This window comes from Canis lupus, chromosome 11 (assembly GCF_011100685.1).
Source record: "Canis lupus familiaris isolate Mischka breed German Shepherd chromosome 11, alternate assembly UU_Cfam_GSD_1.0, whole genome shotgun sequence".
Lineage (NCBI taxonomy): Eukaryota > Metazoa > Chordata > Mammalia > Carnivora > Canidae > Canis > Canis lupus.
This window is the reverse complement of record NC_049232.1, coordinates 54,970,931-54,990,568: the sequence shown is the minus strand read 5'-3', so window position 1 is coordinate 54,990,568 and position 19,638 is coordinate 54,970,931. Positions and strand designations below refer to the sequence as shown.

Genomic DNA, 19,638 nt, shown 5'->3' with positions numbered 1-19,638 from the left:
CTCCTGCTCTGCTCTTCTAGAGACTGATGCACCTGGTGTCCTTGACCTGCTCTCCTTTGATGCTCCCTTGAGCCAGATGTACCTGCTGGGAACTCAGTGTGGTTAGTCCTGGAGACCAGAGCAGGTCTGACACTCAAAAGAGATGCTTAGTGTACAAGAAGCAATAAGGCCTCTCAGGGCAGAAGACATGGCCAGCTGCTAATGGCTTAGGTGAGTTATTTTGTTGAGTCTCAATCTTTTCAGCTGAAAAAACAGAGACAAAATTACCTCTCAGGGTTATGGTGAAAATCAAAAGATTATCTTTTTTAAAGATTGATTGATTGATTGATTGATTAATTTGAGAGAGAAAAAGAGAGCATGCTCACTAGGGAAGGAGCAGAGGGAGAGGGAGAAGGAGAGAAGCAGATGCCCCTCTGAGTGGGAAGCCAGATGTGATGCAGGGCTCAATGCCAGGACCCTGAGATTGTGACCTGAGCTGAAACCAAGAGGTGGCTGCTTAACCAACCATGCCACCCAGAAGCCCCTTAAAATCAAGAGTCTAAGCACAATGTCAAGTTTATAGTAGAAGTTCAAATCAGCAGTGTTTTGGTTTGGGGTTTTCTGTCCTACTACCAATAGATGTGGCTGTTCCTGGGCCACATATATATTTCTGGTTCCAATTTGGGCACTGCTGTCACTGCTCAGGAATTTTTAGAAAATTCTGGCTGAAGACACACAAATGACTCCCAGGGCCCTCCTACCTGTAACAGGCCAATATGTGGAACAGATAGCTGACGCATGTGAAAGAGGCGGGCAAGATGGTCACCAGCCAGACTCCTGAAATAGAAAAAGTCACAGGACAGGCCTGAGAAGATGAGTCAGAAATTTATTTTCAAAATGCAGATGCTCGGGCAGCCTGGGTGGCTCAGAAGTTTAGCTCCGCCTTCAGCCCAGGGCCAGATCCTGGAGACCCAGGATCGAGTCCCATGTCGAGCTCCCTGCATGGAGCCTGCTTCTCCCTCTGCCTGTGTCTCTGCCTCTCTTTCTCCCCTCTGTGTATCTGTCATGAATAAATAAATAAAATCTTAAAAAAAAAAAAAGGCAGATGCTCATATCAGAAAGGGCTGGGTAAATACATTTTACTTTCTTTCTTTTTTACCCACATTTCTTGTGTAAATAAAGTTTTGTTTATATTTCTGTTTCATTTCAGACACACACACCCTCACTATACTTCACTTCTTGCACATGCCTCTCCTTTGGTATTAATATTTTCCATCTAGAGTGAGTAATGGGAAGAGAAAATTAGGGAATATACACATCATAGTTACCTTCTGTCCTCGTAAAACCATTAATAGTTGACTTCTATTTGCCCCCCCAGTAAAGAGCAACCACATACAAGGATAACTCGAATCAAGAGGTCTTGACTATTCTTTCAACCCTCTTTTGGCAAGTTTTTAATATGCTGTATCTGGTTTGCTTTCACGTGATCCTGTGTGCTTGTGAGAAAAGGATGGAGAAACAGGCGAGGGAGATGATATGTAGGTATAAAAGCTTCTGGACAAGCTGTTTATTAGTAGGTCCACAAGAAACATTTCTTAAAAATCCAACACCTCTTCATAATTAAAAACACCCCATAGTGTAGAAACAGAAGAGAACTTCCTCAACTTGATTAAAAAGTATCTGCAAAAAATCCACAACTAACATCATACTAAACAAGAAAAGACTGACTGCATTCCCCCCACGTTCGGACACAAGAAAATCAATATCCACTCTCACCAATTCTATCCAACAGTGTACTGGAGGGTCTAGTTGGGGAAATTAGGCAAGAAAATGCGGCCAGGCTGTAAAGGAGGAAATAAAACTATCTCTGTTCACCAGGGTTCTTATGTTTAAAAAGTCCCAAGAAATAAACTCATTAACAAATGAGTTCAGCAATGTTGCAGGTTACAAGGCAAATATATGAAAATCAACTGTATTTCTGTATGCTAGCAATGAACAATCTGAACATGAAGAAAAAAATTACGTTTGCATTAGTATCAAAAAGAAATATTTAAGAACAAACTTAAGAAATATACACTTGTACACTGAAAACTATGAAAGACTGTTGAAAGAAATTAAAGAAGATGGAGATTAATGGAAAGACATGCCATATTCATGTATAGGATGTTCGCTAACATGGCAATATTCTCTAAATTGATCCAAAGATTCAACCCAATACCTATCAAAATTCCAATGCCATTTTTGCATAGATTGACAAGCTAATCCTAAGATTCATATAAAAATGAAGGGATCCAGAATAGGTATTGCCAATCTTGAAAAGGAAGAAGAAAATTGCAGGACTCAACCTCTTGATTTCAAATTTACTACGAAGCTACAGTAATGAAGATAGTGTGGTACTGCCATAAGAATATAAGGGAAGGGAGAAGAAGTGTGTGGGAAATATCAGAAAGGGAGACAGAACATAAAGACTCCTAACTCTGGGAAACGAACTAGGGGTGGTGGAAAGGGAGGAGGGCTGGGGGTGGGGGTGAATGCGTGACGGGCACTGAGGGGGGCTCTTGACGGGATGAGCACTGGGTGTTATTCTGTAAGTTGGCAAATTGAACACCAATAAAAAATAAATTTATTATTAAAAAAACGAAAAAAAATCATGATTGATAATAAGAAAAAAAAGAATAGATAGATGTGTAGGATCAATGTAATAAGAATTCAGAAGTAAGCTCACATCATCAAATATTTTCAACAAGGATAAAAAAGACAATTCAATGAAGAAAAAATATGCTTTTCAACAAACGGCACTGGGTCACTGATACTCACATGCAAAACAATGAAGTTAGAATCTTACCTCACAGCATATACAAAAATTAACTCAAAGTGGATTATAGGTTCAAATGTAAAAGCTAAAATTATAAAAGTCTCAGAAGAAAATAGAATAAATTTTTGTGACCTCACGTTAGGCAACATTTCCTTAGATACACACACGTATAAAAGAAAAATGAATATACTGAACTCCATCAAAGTTAAAAACATCTACATTTCAAAGGGCACCATCAAAAAAGTAAAAAAGCAACCTACAGAATGGGAGAAAATACCTGGAAATTATATCTCTTAAGGGATTCTTATAGCTCAATAATCAATAAAGAATTCAATTTATTTTATTTTATTTTATTTTATTTTATTTTATTTTATTTTATTTATTCATGAGAGACACACAGAGAGAGAGAGAGAGAGGCAGAGACACAGGCAGAGGGAGAAGCAGGCTCCACGCAGGGAGCTTGACATGGGACTCGATCCATGGGTCTCCAGGATCAGGCCCTGGGCTGAAAGCGGCGCTAAACCGCTGAGCCACCCGGGCTGCCCAAGAATTCAATTTAGAAATAGGCAAAGAATCTCCAAAGATACTACTCACAGATGATGTACAATTGGCCAATAAAGACATGAAAAGATTTTCAACATCTAGATATCACTTAGAAATGAAAATCAAAACCACAATAAAATGCCATTTCACACTTACTAGATGGCTATCAAAAAAAAAAAAAAGACATATCATGTTGGTAAAGATATGGAGAAACCGGACCCCTGATACATTGCTGGTGGGAACACAAAGTGATGCAGCTGCTTTTGGAAACAGTCTGCCAATTCCCTGAGAGGTTAAACATAGTTGTCATATGATTCAGAATTCCACTCCTAGATATACACCCAAGATATATGAGAATATGTGAAAAATTTGGAGGTGAATGTTCATAGCAGGATTACTCATAATAGCCAGAAAGTTGAAACAACTCAGATTTCCATCAACAGATGAACGGATAAATACAATGTGATATATTCATACAACAGAATCAATTCCAGCAATAAAAAAAAAACAGAGTTCAGTCACATGCTATGACATAGATGGACTTTGTAGACATTTGCTATGTGGGAGAAGTCAATCAAAAAAGACCACATATCGTGTGATTCCATTTATGTAAGAAGTCCAGAAGAGCCAAATCATTGAGTCAGAAAAGAGTAGTGATCTAGGGCTGAGAATGTTGAAGGGAAATGGGGAGTGATTACAAATGGCCATGATTTCTTTACAGGGTGATGACATGTTCTAAATGTGATGGTGGTGATGGTCACACAATGGTGGTAGTTGAGAATATACTAAAACCACAGAATTGTACTTGGGAGTTCAATGGATGAATTGCAAGGTATGTGAATTATATCTTTGAAAAGTTGTCTTAAAAAGAAAGAAAAAGAAAGCTGATCTCTATTTCTTTTAAGTTTTAAATGTGTCTCTCCCCCAGCATCACCAGGATTACACAATTGCTATATCCCAAATTTCAACCAACACAAAGGGTGCAGGTAAACCACCATAAGCTCACCCCTGTGGGGCACATGGATCCTTGAAGAAAGGATGGGAGGAGTCTTGCCACAAGCAGAATGAGTGCAGACTTGCTCCAGCCAGCAGCAAGGGCATGACTCAATGCACACCTTTAATTTAATGCTTTTATCTACCCAAAGATGAAGCATTTTCAGCTTAAAAGTCTCTCTTGGTCAGAGGACAGCTGCTTTAAAGCTGAAAAAGATGAAGATAGAATAAAAAAAATTTCATTCTATGAAAATTTTCTTTCTTTTCATGCATTGATTCTCAAATTAACTAAACATGTGAGAAATACATGAAAGAGGGCGTACAACATGAGGGAATATAGTGACATATTTACTCCAGTTCACCCAGAGCAAGTACCTGAGGTTGTCATTAAAAACTTGCCAGAAAAAAAAAAAAAAAACTTGCCAGAAGAGGGGGGAAGGGGAATGAAATTTTAAAAAAACTATGACTTAAAAATTGTATGACTAAACTTAAAGATTAGACCACGTGTGCTGCATGGTGTACTCAGGGACTCATCGCTCTGAGTATTAACCTGCATTAAAGATCGATACAGGGCACCTGGGTGGCTCAGTGCTTGAGCGCCTGTCTTCCCCTCAGATTGTGATCCCCAGGGTCCTAGGATCAAGTCCCTCACTGGGCTTCCTGTAGGGAGCCTGCTTCTCCCTCTGCCTATGTCTCTGTCTTTCTCTGTGTCTCTCATGAATAAATAAATAAAATCTTTAAATTAAAAAAAAAAAAGATGGATACAAATGGAGCACCTGGATGGCTCAGTTGGTTAAGCATCTGCCTTTGGCTCAGGTCCTGATCCCAAGATTCTGGGATGGAGCCCCACATCAGGCTCCCTGCTCAGCGGGGAGTCTTCTCCTTCTCCCTGCCACTCCCTATGCTGCTGCTCTGTATGCGTGTGTGTGTGTGTGTCAAATAAATAATAAAATCATTTTTTAAAAGATGAATACAAAAAATAAATAAATAAAAAATAAAAAGATGAATACAAATGTTCAAGGGCAACAATAAAGTATGGTGGTATGGAAAAAAGTGGTCCCTGCCCCAGCGCTCATGTAAAAGTAACTTTCCATGTCACATGCAAGAAAGAGAACTTCCCTCAAATAATTCACAGATCTATTTCCTTCTGGTTGTAATATTCCACCAGATTATGAATCTTAAGTAAAAATATCATTTGCAACACCTGTTTCATGGCTTAAGGAACATTTAGAAATTTATAGCCATTAACTAATTGTCAGTGGCTTTTGGGAACCACTTAGCACCCTGTTTCAAGCTCCCATTTAAAGATAAGGAAGTCAAGGCCAAGAGAATAATGACTTGTAATGACACAGAGCTTACCTGACATCTTGTCCAGGGCCTTTCTCAGCAGGAAAGAGGGAAGAACTCTCCTCCCTCCATAGGCAATGGACATAGAATTACAATATTGTTTTCAAAGAAAGCTGCTATTTTAAGGTAAAGTGACCACTATGGACAGATTCATATGTCAAAACCCTAACCTCAGGGACGCCTGGGTGGCTCAGCAGTTGAGCGTCTGCCTTTGGCTCGGGGCATGATCCCGGGGTCCAGAGATCGAGTCCCACGTCGGGCTCCCTGCAAGAAGCCTGCTTTTCCCTCTGCCTGTGTCTCTGCCTCTCTCTCTCTTTCATAAATAAATAAATAAATAAATAAATATATAAATAAATAAAATATTAAAAAAAAAAAAACCCAACCCCTAACCCCCAGTATGATGGTATTTAGAGATGTGGCTTTTGGGAGTACTGCCCTTAGAAGAAGAGACAGGAGCCAGCCTACTTCCTCTCCCGACTCTCTAGCATTGAGGATACAAAGAGAAATCAGGAAGCGGGCTCTGAACAGACACCAGGTCTGCTGGCACCTGGAACTCTCCAGTCTCCTGAACTGGCAAATAAGTGTTTGCTGTTTCTACTACCTGGTCTATGGCAATTTGTTACAGCAGTGTGAACTAAGCAGAAATTAAATTTGAACAACATATATAAATTTTTCATGTAATCCTAAAGAAAAGCCAAGACTTGCTGTTTTATTTTTTCCAAAGTGAAAAAGATATGATGATTTCAGTTTGTTTCCACTGGCATCAAAACAAAACGGGCTATGTAAAATGGGAAAATTCTCAGGGCCTGTTCAACTCAGCTCCAAACAGGTTTTCACAAAATGGCCTAGATCCTGACCCCATTGGCCTTCTAATCACCCAGAGAGGCATGTTATCAGTTGTAACCCACTTTTCTCCAAAACCAGTCACCTTGTGCAGGTAATAGCAATCCTAGAGCAATCATTATCCCAGGTGTGCACCTGCCACTATCTCTCAGTTTCCCACACCTTCCCAGCAAAGGTGGCAGGACGGTGTTACCTTTGCTGACGCTCATCAGCTCTTTCACCCGCAGGATGACTGGGGTCAGGGTCCCCGTCTGGTTCATGGAGGCGATGTAGTACTCCAGCTCCCCTTCAAACACATCCAGCTCGTCTCTCACAAACACGAACATGCAGAACTCAATGACAATGAACTGGTACAAAGAGCAAACATTTCAAAGTCTCACCTGAGTCCAGCCTACTAGGTGAATAACACATGGATCTTTCTTTGGTTTTGAGGTCAAAACTCTTTGAAGTACAAAACTCATCTGAAATAGACTCTAAACAGTACCAAGATGAGTGGGATTATGACTCCTTTGGAGTCACCCCAAACTCTTTTCTTTACCCTATAGCATACAAGACTAGGTCCTACAAGGGCTCAGGGAACTCTTCCAAGATTTATTACATCGAAGTGAAATGAATGCCTGTGAATAAGGAGCGATCTTGGGGACAACTCTAGCCGAATCTGCTCTCCTTCTTGGTGGTAACCAAGTTACAGAAGTACTGTTTCCTGTATATAGTATCTTGGTAGTAACCACATTATAGGAAGTACTGTTTTCCGTAAACATGTCACACGTGCTCACTCCCATCATCCTGGCATCATGCCTTCATGCCACCTACTAGCGTACCAAAACTTCTAGAGTTCCCACTACCATTTTACTTCATCAACCAAATTTTGTCTGTTTTTGAATGTGCAGCCAAATGTTACCATCTTCAGGGAGCTTCTCAAACTAGAATAATTCACTAAACTTTCAGAGTACTTTCATCTTTTTTTTTTTTTTCTCTCTTTACATGGCAGGTACTTCATACCACATTGTATCCCCATCTCTTAGACCAGGTCTCTCCCAGACCAAGACTCTTCTGAATCAGGTGTCTTCTCTCTTCCGGGTCTGAGCATGGTACTTGGCATACAGTAGATAACCATGAAAGACTTAAGGAACACAGTAACGCCAAGTCATGTTGCAGAAAATTCCAGTTGTCCATTAAAACCCATTCTCTCATTCTTTGGGCACAAAGCCGGACTACATTTCCCAGCCTCCCTTGAGTTAGATGTGGCCACATGACATGGTTCTTGCCCGTGAAAGAGGAGTGGAAGGAATGTGTGCTATTCCACACAGGTCTTTGAACCGCCACCCCCCCCCCCCCATGCATTTCTCCATATACCTTCCTTCCCCTTCTGCTGACTAGATGCAGAGGGTGAGGGTTCTTGGGGATCATAAGGCATATGGTGGAAGAATCTGGGTTATGGAAAAACACACGGAGGACTGCTGCCCCCCTCAAATATGAATACCCACTCAACATTGTTATATGGGCGAATATACATATAGTGCTAAAACACTGAAATTTAGGGGTTTATGTGGTACTTCAGCATTACCTACCTAATACATTCATCTAAAACTCAATCACAGGATGAATTTATATAGGTATCATCCAAAATATAACTTGGGGGCAGCCCAGGTGGCTCAGCGGTTTAGCACCACTTTCAGCCCAGGGCCTGATCCTGGAGACTGGGGATAGAGTCCCACATGGGGCTCTCTACATGGAGCCTGCTTCTCCCTCTGTCTGTGTCTCTGCTTCTCTCTCTCTCTCTCTGTATCTCTCATGAATAAATAAAATCTTTTTTTTTTTTTAAAGATTTTATTTATTTAGTCATAGACACAGAGAGAGAGAGGCAGAGACACAGGCAGAGGGAGAAGCAGGCTCCACACAGGGAGCCCGATGTGGGACTCCATCCCGGGTCTCCAGGATCACACCCCAGGCTGCAGGCGGCACCAAACCGCTGCGCCACCGGGGCTGCCCAATAAAATCTTTAAAAACAACAACAACAAAAGACAACTTGGTCTTGCCAGTTCTATCTCTCCATGTTCACCCCACTTTTGACTCAGACAAGTTACCTCAGGTAACTGACCACATGAAGTGTTTTGATCCTGTGTTTAATAAAATATTAAAGTCAGGGGGATCCCTGGGTGGCTCAGTGGTTTAGTGCCTGCCTTCGGCCTGGCGCGTGATCCCAGGGTCCCGGATCAAGTCCCACATCAGGCTCCCTGCATGGAGCCTGCTTCTCCCTCTGCCTGTGTCTCTGCCTCTCTCTCTCTGTCTCTCACAAATAGATAAATAAAATCTTAAAAAAATATATTAAAGTCAGAATTATGCCAACATTTAAAATTTTTGTTGAGAAAACACACTTAAATAATGCACCTATGCTGAAACATGATTATCATCCAAGCTCCATAGTTCACACGAGGGTTCACTCTTGGTGTTGCACATTCTATGGATTTGGACAAACATCTAATGACATGTATCTACCATAATAATATCATACAAAGTATTTTCACTGCCCTAAAAATCTTCTGTGCTTTTCCTATTCATCCCTCCCCTCCCCCACCCATGGTAACAATTGATCTTTTACTGTCTCCATAATTTTGCCTTTCAAAATGCCACACAGTTGGAATAACATAATATGTGACCTTCTCAAATTGGCATCTTTCACTTACTATTATGCATGTAAGTTTCTTCCATGTCTTTTCAGGGCTTGATAGTTCATTTCCTTGTAGTGTATCCCCTTGTCTGGATGTACCAAAGATTATTTATCCACCCACTGAAGGGCTCTCGGTCACTCCCATTTTTAGCAATAATGTATAAAGCTGCTACAAACATCCACATGCAGGAAAACTGACTTTTTAGTATGTTAACCTTATACCCTGCAACCCTGCTGTAGCTGCTTATTAGTTCCAGTTGAGTTTTTTTAAGACTTTAAGTAATCTCTATACCCAACGGGGGCTTAAGTTTACAACCCCAAGATCAAGAGTCACATGCTCTACTGACTGAACCAGCCAGGTGCCTCTTCTGGAGTTTTTTGTTGCTGTTGTTGATTCTTTTGGGTTTTCCACATACACAATCCTGTTATCTGTGAACAAAGACATTTTTGCTCCTCCCTTCCCAATTGGTATTCCTTTTATTTCCTTTGTCTTGTTACTTAGCTAGGATTTCCTAAGTAAATGTTGAGTGGTGAGGGGAACAGTCTTGCCTTCTTCCAGATCTTAGTTGGAAAGCTTCTAATTTCTCACGATAAAGTATGATGTTAGCTGTAGATTTGTTGTTGATATTCTTTATCAGATTAAGAAAGTTTCCCTCTATGCCTAGGTTGCTGAAAAATTTTCTCACGACCTGGTGTTGGATTTTTTTAAATGTTTCTTCTACATCTATTGGTATGATCATATGATTTTTCTTCTTTCGGTCAGTGATGTGATTGATTACATTAAGTGACTTTTTAACATTTACCAGGCTTGCATATCTGAGATAAATCCCACTTGGTTGTGGTATATAATTCTTTTCATACATTGCTGGATTGATTTGCTCCATTCCATTGTGGTTCTTTTATCTACCTGTCTCCAATTGTAGGGGCAGTAGTTTGTACCATGACTTCTCTTCTTTTATGGATCTAAGAAGAACTGTTGATTTTTCAATTTGTTCAGATTTTTACTTGCTGTTAGAATGGAGTGGCATCTTGTGAGTTCTTTACATGGTCAAAAGTTCTTTGACCCAGCTTTTAAAGAATCACCCCTGCCCTAAACCATCCATTCTCACTTATAAAAAAGAAAAGAATTTGTTCAGATATACTTACAAGGTACAGGCATATGAAAGCCAACACAATGGTTCCAATCATTCTGCTTGGGAACTGAAAGCAAGGGTCCCACTCATATATTCTGGTTTGGAACCAGGACTTTTTAGACTCCCTGTGAATGAATAAATAACAAGAAAAGAGAGGGTGTAGTTGATAAACAAATGCCTGATTCTTCTGAAAATAACTTCATTGCCTCTGCTTATCTTAGAATCTAATGAAGAGAAAGAACACTGGTAGATTCTAGTTTTCTTTCTCCCCTTATTCTTAAGAACAGAGACTCAATTTTACTCAGTAGAGCAATTCACCAAACTAAAGAGCTATCATCACTCCTGAACTCTCTTACAGCTAAGAGTGACCAAGACTAAGCACAGGCCAATCAGATGTGACCACAGTGTGGTGTGGCGCTTTGGGGAAGGCGCTGAAGTGGAATTGACACAGCTGAAAGGGACCCCATTGCCCTTCCTTCGTTTTTCCTGCCTGCTGTCTGAAATGCAGACATGGTGGCCAGTCCAAGCTGGAGCCTACCCAGCATCTACCTTGGACATGGACAGCCTTCATGATGAAAATCATAAGAATGATCAGCAAAGTTCCATGGTGGGCAGTTCAGGGTCGGTATGAACTACCTGCCTCCAAAATTCTTTCACATGAAAAAGAAATCTCCCTCTTGCGTGTCCCACCATTATTTTGTGTTTTCTGCTACATGTAAGCAAATGTAGTTCCAACCAATGTACAAGCTTCATCAGTGTATGACCTTGGACTAGCCACGTCCCTCCTCTGGGGTACATCCTCTTATACATGGTGGCAGTGGCACCATTTATTTTCGGTCACTGAAGACCAGGTGCTTTTGCTTGGCCGTGAGCTGTGTCTTCTTGTATTAGTAACAGCAAAGCAGTCTTTCTCTAGGAACCTGCTCCCTCCCATCAGTCCTTGCGGTTAAGTGAGGCTGAACCACTTCCTATGTTCCAACGTGGAATATGTGACAGGCTTAACAATCCACTTAATCACCCTGCCATAGTAATTGGTTTGGGGAAGGCATGGGGTCCAACTGATCCAATAAATCACAATGGGGGTTTGGTTTGAATTATCAGAAAGAAAAATTTCTTTTTTTCTGGGATCTTAAACCAGGAGGGTATAAGCTTAGAGATTCTGGGGGCCACCACAGGGAGGAAGCCCACCTCACTATGAGGCTAACACAGGCTAAGAGAAAATGAGGCAACTAGCCCTGATTCTGATAACAAGGAAGTCACTGGCTCCATCTGCATCGGAGCTGACCACCTCTAGACTTTTAGTTATGGAAGGCCATGCATTTCTGTTTTCTCTTTAATTTAGTCCAAGTTGAGTGTCTGTCTTTAGCAAACAAACGTCCTGACTACTATGCGCCCTTCCAGTCATCTCACGGTCTGCCACACCGTCAGGGCTCGTCAGCGCTGGTGCAAACACCGAGGGGTGACTGAGGCACCCCGGGGCTTACTGCAGGGGGGGCTTCCTCAGGAGCCGTTTGACGTGCTCTGCCTGGTGAGCTTCCAGGAAAGGCTTTTCTTCCTGTGAGGCGAGAGAAGGGTGTATGCTTAGGCTCACAAATTCTTGTCAGGGTTTGGTCTCTTTAACTGGCTATTGTCACAGAGGCCAGGAATTTGGGTAAAGTTGCTCTTTTGGATTGAGAACAGCGGTTAAGAGAGAGCCTCAAGCCCTGAGCTCTCTGGGTCCAGTTCTGGCTCTGTTCCAGACCAGCTGCGTGACCTCGGCCGATGCAACTCCCCTCCCTGGGTCCGCGTTTCCTCCCGTAGAATGGAGAAGTAGAACCAGCGCCTGCCTCACAGGGCGGTTGTGCCGACTAGACCTGCGGGGACACACACGGGGCTCCCCCTCAGTACTCACCATCGGCAGCTCCCAGCCCAGGTGGACCCTCAGAGACTTGACAAACATGTGCAGGAAGCGGCCCAGCAGGAAGGCCAGGCACAGCAGTGAAGGCCAGTAGAACATGACTGTCTCGTACCTCCCCAAAAACTGCAACAGAAGCAGAGCGTGGGGTGCGGGCTGTAGGTGGGCCGAGGCCAGGCCACCGGTAAAGCTGCGGACAGGGGTCTGCCTGTCTGCCCACTCCCTCAGAGTTGGGCGGCCAGTGGTCAATCTCTGCTCACCCGGTCCCATGGCATGAGCAGTGGGTCTACAGTCTAGCAGCCCTGGGTGTGAGTCGTAGCACTTCCATTGTATTTTATACAAAGGGCTTTCGTGGCTTTTTCTTTCTTTTTTTTTTAATATTTTATTTTTTTATTCATGAGAGACACAGAGAGAGAGGCAGAGACATAGGCAGAGGGAGAAGCAGGCTCCCTGTGAGGAGCCTGATGCTGGACTCGATCCCAGGACCCAGGATCACACCCTGAGCCAAAGGCAGACATTCAACCACTGAGCCACCCAGGTGCCCCACGGCTTTTTCTGATCAGGTATCAAATACTGCTACTTTTGGAAAATACACATAACAGAGAGAGATATAGAAAGAGGGGTAATGAGGAGAAACAGGGAGAGGAGGGTCAGAGAGGAGAAAAAAAGAGAGAAGGAGAAACAGAAAGAGAAGAAGGGGAAAAAAGGAAGGAAGGAAGGAAGGAAGGAAGGAAGGAAGGAAGGAATGACTTAAGATAGGTCTTGAGTGAGGGAGGGAGTGTGAGGAGGTCTTTATGTTATTTTATTGAGTTAGGTATGATCCGCAACGAAATAACCTAAATCATCACCTCCTCCTCCCTCACCATCACCCCATCACTCCCTCATCCCCTACCTCCCTCCGCGCATCCCCCCCTCCATCCCTCCCTCCCTCCCGCAGCCCTCAAAGAACAGGAAGGCCTCATAACTGCCATCATGTTGGCAGCAACAGAAGTTCTCAAGAGTACAGGTCTCTCAAGATATTATTCATAGTTTTTCTGTAATTTTAGTTTCATTTTAATGGAAAAACCCCACACAAAGTATTTTTTCACTGTTTTAAGACAAATAATATTGTGACTTATCTTTCACAATTTAGTGGTTAGTTTCATGGGGATTTTTGTTTTTAAAGATTAATTAATTTATTTCAGAGAGAGTGAGTGTGAGTGGGGGGAAGGGCAGAGAGAGAGAGAGAGAGAGAATCCCATGCAGATTCTGCACCCACTGCAGAGCCAGGTGCAGGGCTTGATCCCACGACCCCAAGATCAAGACCCAAGCCAAAATGAAAAGTCAGACATTTAACCAATGGAACCACTCGGATGCCCCTGGTTTCATGTTTTTTGTTTCCTGAGTACTTGCCCCCATGGGGAGTTAGGTTTTGATGCTGTGATGTTCAGGTACCAGGCAGAAGCATGCTGAGATGTGGGCGCTCATGTCTCCCCCTCATCCTCACCACTGTATGCTCACCACTCAGACATCAGACATCACCACTACCAATATTCCAGTGTCTTTTCTTTGTATCTATCCTTACATATATGTCTATTATAAATTGAAATTATGGGATGCCTGGGTAGCTCAGCGGTTGAGCATCTGCCTCTAGCTCAAGGCATGATCCTGGCGTCTTGGGATCGAGTTCCCCATTGCGCTCCCCACAGGGAGCCTGCTTCTCCCTCTGCCTCTATTTCTGCCTCTCTCTGTGTATCTCATGAATAAATAAATAAATCTTTAAAAAAATAAAATAAATTGAAATTATACCAAATACATAGGCCTGTATACATCGTAATCAGCTTCCCATGTGCTTACAAATTATTTGCAAATGTCACTTTTAATGCTCTGTAATACTGCATTACTTAGATGATCCAATTTTATTTAAAGTTTCTCCTAATATTTGACATTTTTTACTCTTCCAATGTCTCATTTTCATACATAATGCTTCCATGAACACATTTGAGAACACAAGATGAAATCTTTATTATTACCTTGATCTGGATTCTAGTCCCATGACTTTTTCACTCATAAGTCCCATTAGCCCCTGAGTCTAACTTTCTTATTTATTGGTGAGCTGGGTATAGCACTACCATACAGCCTTCAAAGTACCTTGAAGCGCCTTGAATCATGCAATAGTTAATCTGGGGGCCTGAGCCTAGGACAGCACCTAGAATAGCAGTACTTAACATTAGTGACTGAGCATAGAGGTAAGAGCCTGCCATTTCCCTTAATTGACCATGAATATTTCAAATTTCAGAAGAACCTCAGGAAGTCTGGAACCTCTCCAAAGAAAATGTCTGTGATCTGGAATCTCTGGCACTGTGAGCAGGGTGGAGGGTATCTCTTTGGGCAGAGGTATGCTAGAATGTTCTCATGCATTTCAGCACAGAGATGCAGAGGGAAGGCCCAGCCCTCAAGCTTGTTTTCCAATCCAGCTCCATCACACCCTCCATGGTTAGTGAAACCTGGGAGAGACTTTGACTAGGCTCCCATTGGCTCCTGCTCCCGGTGGCCTCCTGATGCTCCCCCCCCCACCTGCCTAGCAACACTTCTAGATGCAGTGTGATACTCTCTTTCATCTTTCTCCTTTTCCTAGCATACAAGGCTACACAGATGAACCAGTTTCTCAATTCCAAGAGGACAATGCATGGCAAAGCTGGAGGGTTTATCCAGTCCAAGTCTCCCATTTTATAGACAGAGAAAGTAAGGCTATGTGAAGGAGTCAGCCAGACCTGGTCTCAACTCTCAAATCTGCTACTACTTCAGAGTTACTTAATACACTTGGGCCTCAGTTTCCTCACCTATGAAATAGGTCTGCTGAGGAGTTCCCCACCTTGAGGGGCTGCTGTGAACATCAACTGAGAGAACATCTGTCTATGAATGAGCACCTTGATGAATAAAAGATGCTGTACAAATGGAATATCGTGAATGGCTCCAACTTTCCTTTTGCTCACACAAGCAAACTGAGGCCCAGAGAGTGGCAGAGGCTTGTCCAATACCACACAACAAACTGGTCACAGTGACAGGATTGAATACTCTAAACATAGCTCAGTGGGGACTTACCTGCCCATGAGGACACTCTGTGATGTAAAGGATGGTGACAGCAAACCTGCAGGACAAAAACAGGGTTTGGGGTACTATGGCTGCTCCCAGCATATTCCCTGTGAAGAAGCCCAAACGAAATCAGAGAGGGAGACAAGCCATAAGAGGCTCTTAACTCTAGGAAACAACTGAGGGTTGCTGGAGGGGAGGGGGGTGGGGGGATGAGGCATTAAGGAGGGCATAGGATGTGATCAGCACTCGGCCTTGTATGCAATTGATGAATCTCTGACCTCTATATCCAAAACTAATAATACACTATACATTACTTAATTGAATTTAAATAAAATAATTTTTAAAAGATGAAAAAAAAAAAAGAGGCCCAGATCCCATCAGCCTGGAGCTACAACCTCCCCTTCCCTTCCTCCTCAGGAAGGTCTCTGTGTACATCCTTCCCAGATCAGACACCCTGCTTATGCCAAAGTACATGCCCCAAATTCATTTAATATGCCTCGAATAGGACCCAATCCCAGAACCCACAGAGCAGAGCCCCTGAGTGATCTCCTTCTCCCTGCCTCTGTCACTCAGGTGGGCAAGCCAAAGCCCACAGAGAGACAGGAATTTGTCCAGAGTCACACTTGGAGCCAGGACCAAGGCCCAGGTCTCCTGACTCTGGCATCTAGGCTCCTTCTGCTCAGACTGGCTTCATTTGTAAACACTGCCCTGAGGAAGGAGCCTAAAGCTTTTGCCCACTGGACGCACAATCCTCTTTGTGTTCCAGCCTGATTCATCTTCTGGGGAGCACAGGTTGCTGAGCCAGTCCCACTACCCTCTCTTCCCCGGGGCGAAGATTTGTCAGAGGCTGACAGACGGCACAGTATTACTCCAAGTCTGACCCTGGATACTCTCTTTTAATTTTATAAAACGAGCCATTTACAAACTTGGGAATGGTAGTCGCTGGTGCGTCAGCTGCTTGCAAGCCCCTGAGGTGGCCTGCACACGGGCCTGAGGATTCCTCTGTCACAGAAAGTGCTGCAGTGTTTGGGGCGGGGCGGGGGGGGGGGCCGAGAACCAGCTCAGTGAAGGGGACAGAGGCTCAAATCCTCTGGCCAGAATGCCTGTGGGATTATTCAATCAGCAAGTAGTCCTGGGGCCAGCTCCATGCTGGTGCTGAGGACATAGACATCAACCAGAAGGTCAAGAAGTTCTCCATCTGTGGGGTCAACAATCCATGAAGGAAGAACATGTATCTATCACTAGGCCAAGTAGGGGAGGCTGATCCACAGGGGGAACAGCCACATATAGACAAGGAGGTCAGAATGCATGAACCACAAGGGTCCCTCTTATTCTCTAACATGTTCCCTGGGGCACAGCGAGGATATGATAGCATGTCTGCTGAGTTAGTGGGTGAACGAAGGAATGCAGGAGTGTGGTATGACTTAAGGTGTGTGCTAGAGATCGTGGGGGATGGAGAGAGAGGGGAGGCCAGACTGCAATGGCCCTCAATGTTGAACTGAGGTGCATGGATTTTCTCCTGGGCTCCCAGGAGATATGTGACAACACAGAGAAACATCATTCACACAGGACTCCTGCATCCCCCTATGGGATCCTTGGCAGTTTACAGAAATGAAGTTTGCTATATCCCTGACTTCTGGGAATAGTCTAATCATGAGTGGCCCATGAAGCAGAAAGAATGGTGCCCTGACCTTCTGCAGCCTTCAATGCAGGCCCACAGAGAGGGCACAATGGGACCTGGGACCAGTCACCCTGCCATCATGAGCCCCAGGTCTGGGCAAAGATCCTCAGGGAGCTCTCAGGTCACCTCCAGCCCTTTGTCCAGAGTTCAGCCATGGCCAAAGGAGTCACAGGAAGGCAGACAGGCAGCATCCGTCTTACCAGATCAGAGAGTAGCTGAAGCCGAGGATGGAGCTGACCAGCTGGAACTCCGACGAGAGGCAGGCAAAGAAGGGGAAGTGGGACAGGCCGACTTCCATGCCTCCAATCAGCAGCACAAAGGCTGGGAAAGACAGGGCCAGAGACGCTGTGAGTCCGCTTCTCCCGGGCTCAGGGTGTCCCAAGGAAGCTATGGGACTTCTCACCGACTTCCAGTCACAGGCCTCAGGACCCAAGGAGATGAGAGGACAAGCCCCAGCTTAGCAAGAAGGAATGCAGGAATGTCTTTCTGTCTTGCAACAGACCTTCCCTGGGACTCTTCCATGCCAGGCACTGGCTAAGTATTGAGATGTAGAAGACCTGGCCCCTGCCTCTGGCCAGCTCACAGTATGATGTGTGGAGACAGGCCATATAAGTGAACAAACAGCAATCACCAAGAGAAGAGCCCTGCAAATACACCATAGCAACACAAGGACTGGTGATGTGTGTGTGTGCAATACCTCTTGCAACCACTACCTACTTTCTAAACAAGGCAATGATAATATTCATTCTACCACTGACTCACTCTTAGAGGATCTAACAGGATCCAGGAAAATCTAACCATGCAAGATGACCTTTACAAAGTATCTGCTTTGAGCCAGGTTCAGAGCCAGGCACTCAGGCTATGGGAAGAATGAACAAGTTCCTTGCTCTGAGATGCTTACAGCCCCAAAGAGAAGACAGGGAGGAAGGTAAGTGTTGTATTACCAGAGACATAGTCAACCTGCTGTGGGACAAAAAGTAGAAGCCAATGACTTCACCTGGGGTCTGTGTCAGGGAAGGCTTCCCAGAGGTGGTGACATTTAGCAAGGCCAGGAAATGCAAGCAGGAGTTTGTAAGATGGAGAGGAGAAGGGAAGAAGGGCATTCCTCACTCAGAGGAGGGGGATGGCCAGTTGGGGTTGGTCAATATTTATGTGCATGTGAGCATTGGGAGGCTGGCAGGGACAGACTATATACAAGGAAGAATTTATGTAAGGATAGAAGACACAACAGCATCATTTTGCGATCTACCTGAAATCCCCATCACAGAAGCAGACAGAGCAACTAAGATGGCAAAACCAAACCCAGAGACAACACCTATCAGAAATCTAGGTCTCAAGACCATTTGGTATCAATACCCGAGTAAGAAGAAGCAGAAGAAGGCAGTGGGATGTCTGAAGGGCCCAACAGTAGAATCCCAAAGTGCCAGCAGACACGAGACACCAAAGCTGAAATCCCAGCTGAAAGCAGGCAAGGTGCTGAAGGCCGAGATTCGCAGGTGAGAAGAAGCACGGTATGCTGGTGCTGGAGCGGGCAGGCCTGTGACCTCCCTATGCTGAATACCTCAGGCCCCTGCTGGGATGGGGCCCCCCAAGGAGGTGGCCTGCGGACAGACAGTAAACTCCAAAGTGGGAGGACCGTAAGACTCCTAGGAGTTGGGAAACAGCGTGTCCAGACACAAGTGGAGGAAAGAAGTTGACTCAGAAAGTATGAGGATAACAGGAGGATACGCCTCTATAATCACTATGTGAAAAAGAAGAGAGGAATCTAGAGCCATGAAGCAGGAAATGATGTTCTGACCCTGCCAGATGCTCCACAGCATTGGTCTTTAGGGACCTGTAAATCCAGACAGCAATTAGATACTAAGATACACACAGATACACATACTAAGATGGCTGTAATTGTTTTAAAAATAGAAAATACTGTTGGGGAGGATGTGGAGAGACTGAAGCCCTCCCATGCTGCAGATCGATGGACCAGAGCAGAGTCCAGAAACAGACCCATACGTATGTAGCCAACTGATGCTGACAAAAGTCCAAGGGCAATTTTGTGGGCAAAGGGTAGGTTTTTGAAATAAGCAGTGCTAGAAAAAATGGGTAACTAAAGGCAAAAAACAAACAAACAAAAACCCCAAAACCCTTCAATCCATACCTTACATTATATGCAAAAAATTAATTCAAAATGTATCATAAACTTAAATGCAAAATATCATAACTATAAAACTTCCAGCAAAAACACAGGAGAAAATCTAAATGACCTTAGATTGGGCAAAGATTTCTTCTATGAGACTGTAAGCATGATCCATAAAAGAAAATGAATAAATTAGATTTCATCAAAACTTTAAGTGAGCTTTCAAAAGAAATTGTTGGAGCAAATGCAGTTCAGACATCTGATAACAGACTTACATACAGAACTAGATCTAGAACTATCAAAACTCAATATGAAGAAAACAAAAACCCTAATTTTTATTAATAAGGAAAGTGATTTGGACCTTCACCAAAGATGTTAGAGGGACAGCAAATGAGCACATGAAAATATGCTCAATATCATCAGTCATTATGAAAATGCAAATGAAAACCACAATAAGACATGACTATGTGCCTCTTAGAATGGCTAAAATTAAAAAGACTTTGTTTCGTTTGTTTTTTAGGTTCTACATATGAATG

The 19,638-nt window shown here is 43.5% G+C and overlaps 1 protein-coding gene across 1 annotated transcript in view; it reads right to left on the bottom strand.

The window, feature by feature from the left end:
- The window catches only part of LOC102151424 (stimulated by retinoic acid gene 6 protein-like), a 49,109-nt gene that overhangs the window by 8,871 nt on the left and 20,600 nt on the right, over positions 1-19,638 (bottom strand). The window contains exons 5-11 of the mRNA XM_038552888.1: positions 17,175-17,295; positions 15,303-15,348; positions 12,216-12,344; positions 11,809-11,879; positions 10,338-10,449; positions 6,714-6,867; positions 741-816 (exon numbers count right to left, since the gene is read on the bottom strand). Of these exons, the coding sequence (XP_038408816.1) occupies positions 741-816; positions 6,714-6,867; positions 10,338-10,449; positions 11,809-11,879; positions 12,216-12,344; positions 15,303-15,348; positions 17,175-17,295 (709 nt within the window). The remainder of the gene's footprint in view (positions 1-740; positions 817-6,713; positions 6,868-10,337; positions 10,450-11,808; positions 11,880-12,215; positions 12,345-15,302; positions 15,349-17,174; positions 17,296-19,638) is intronic.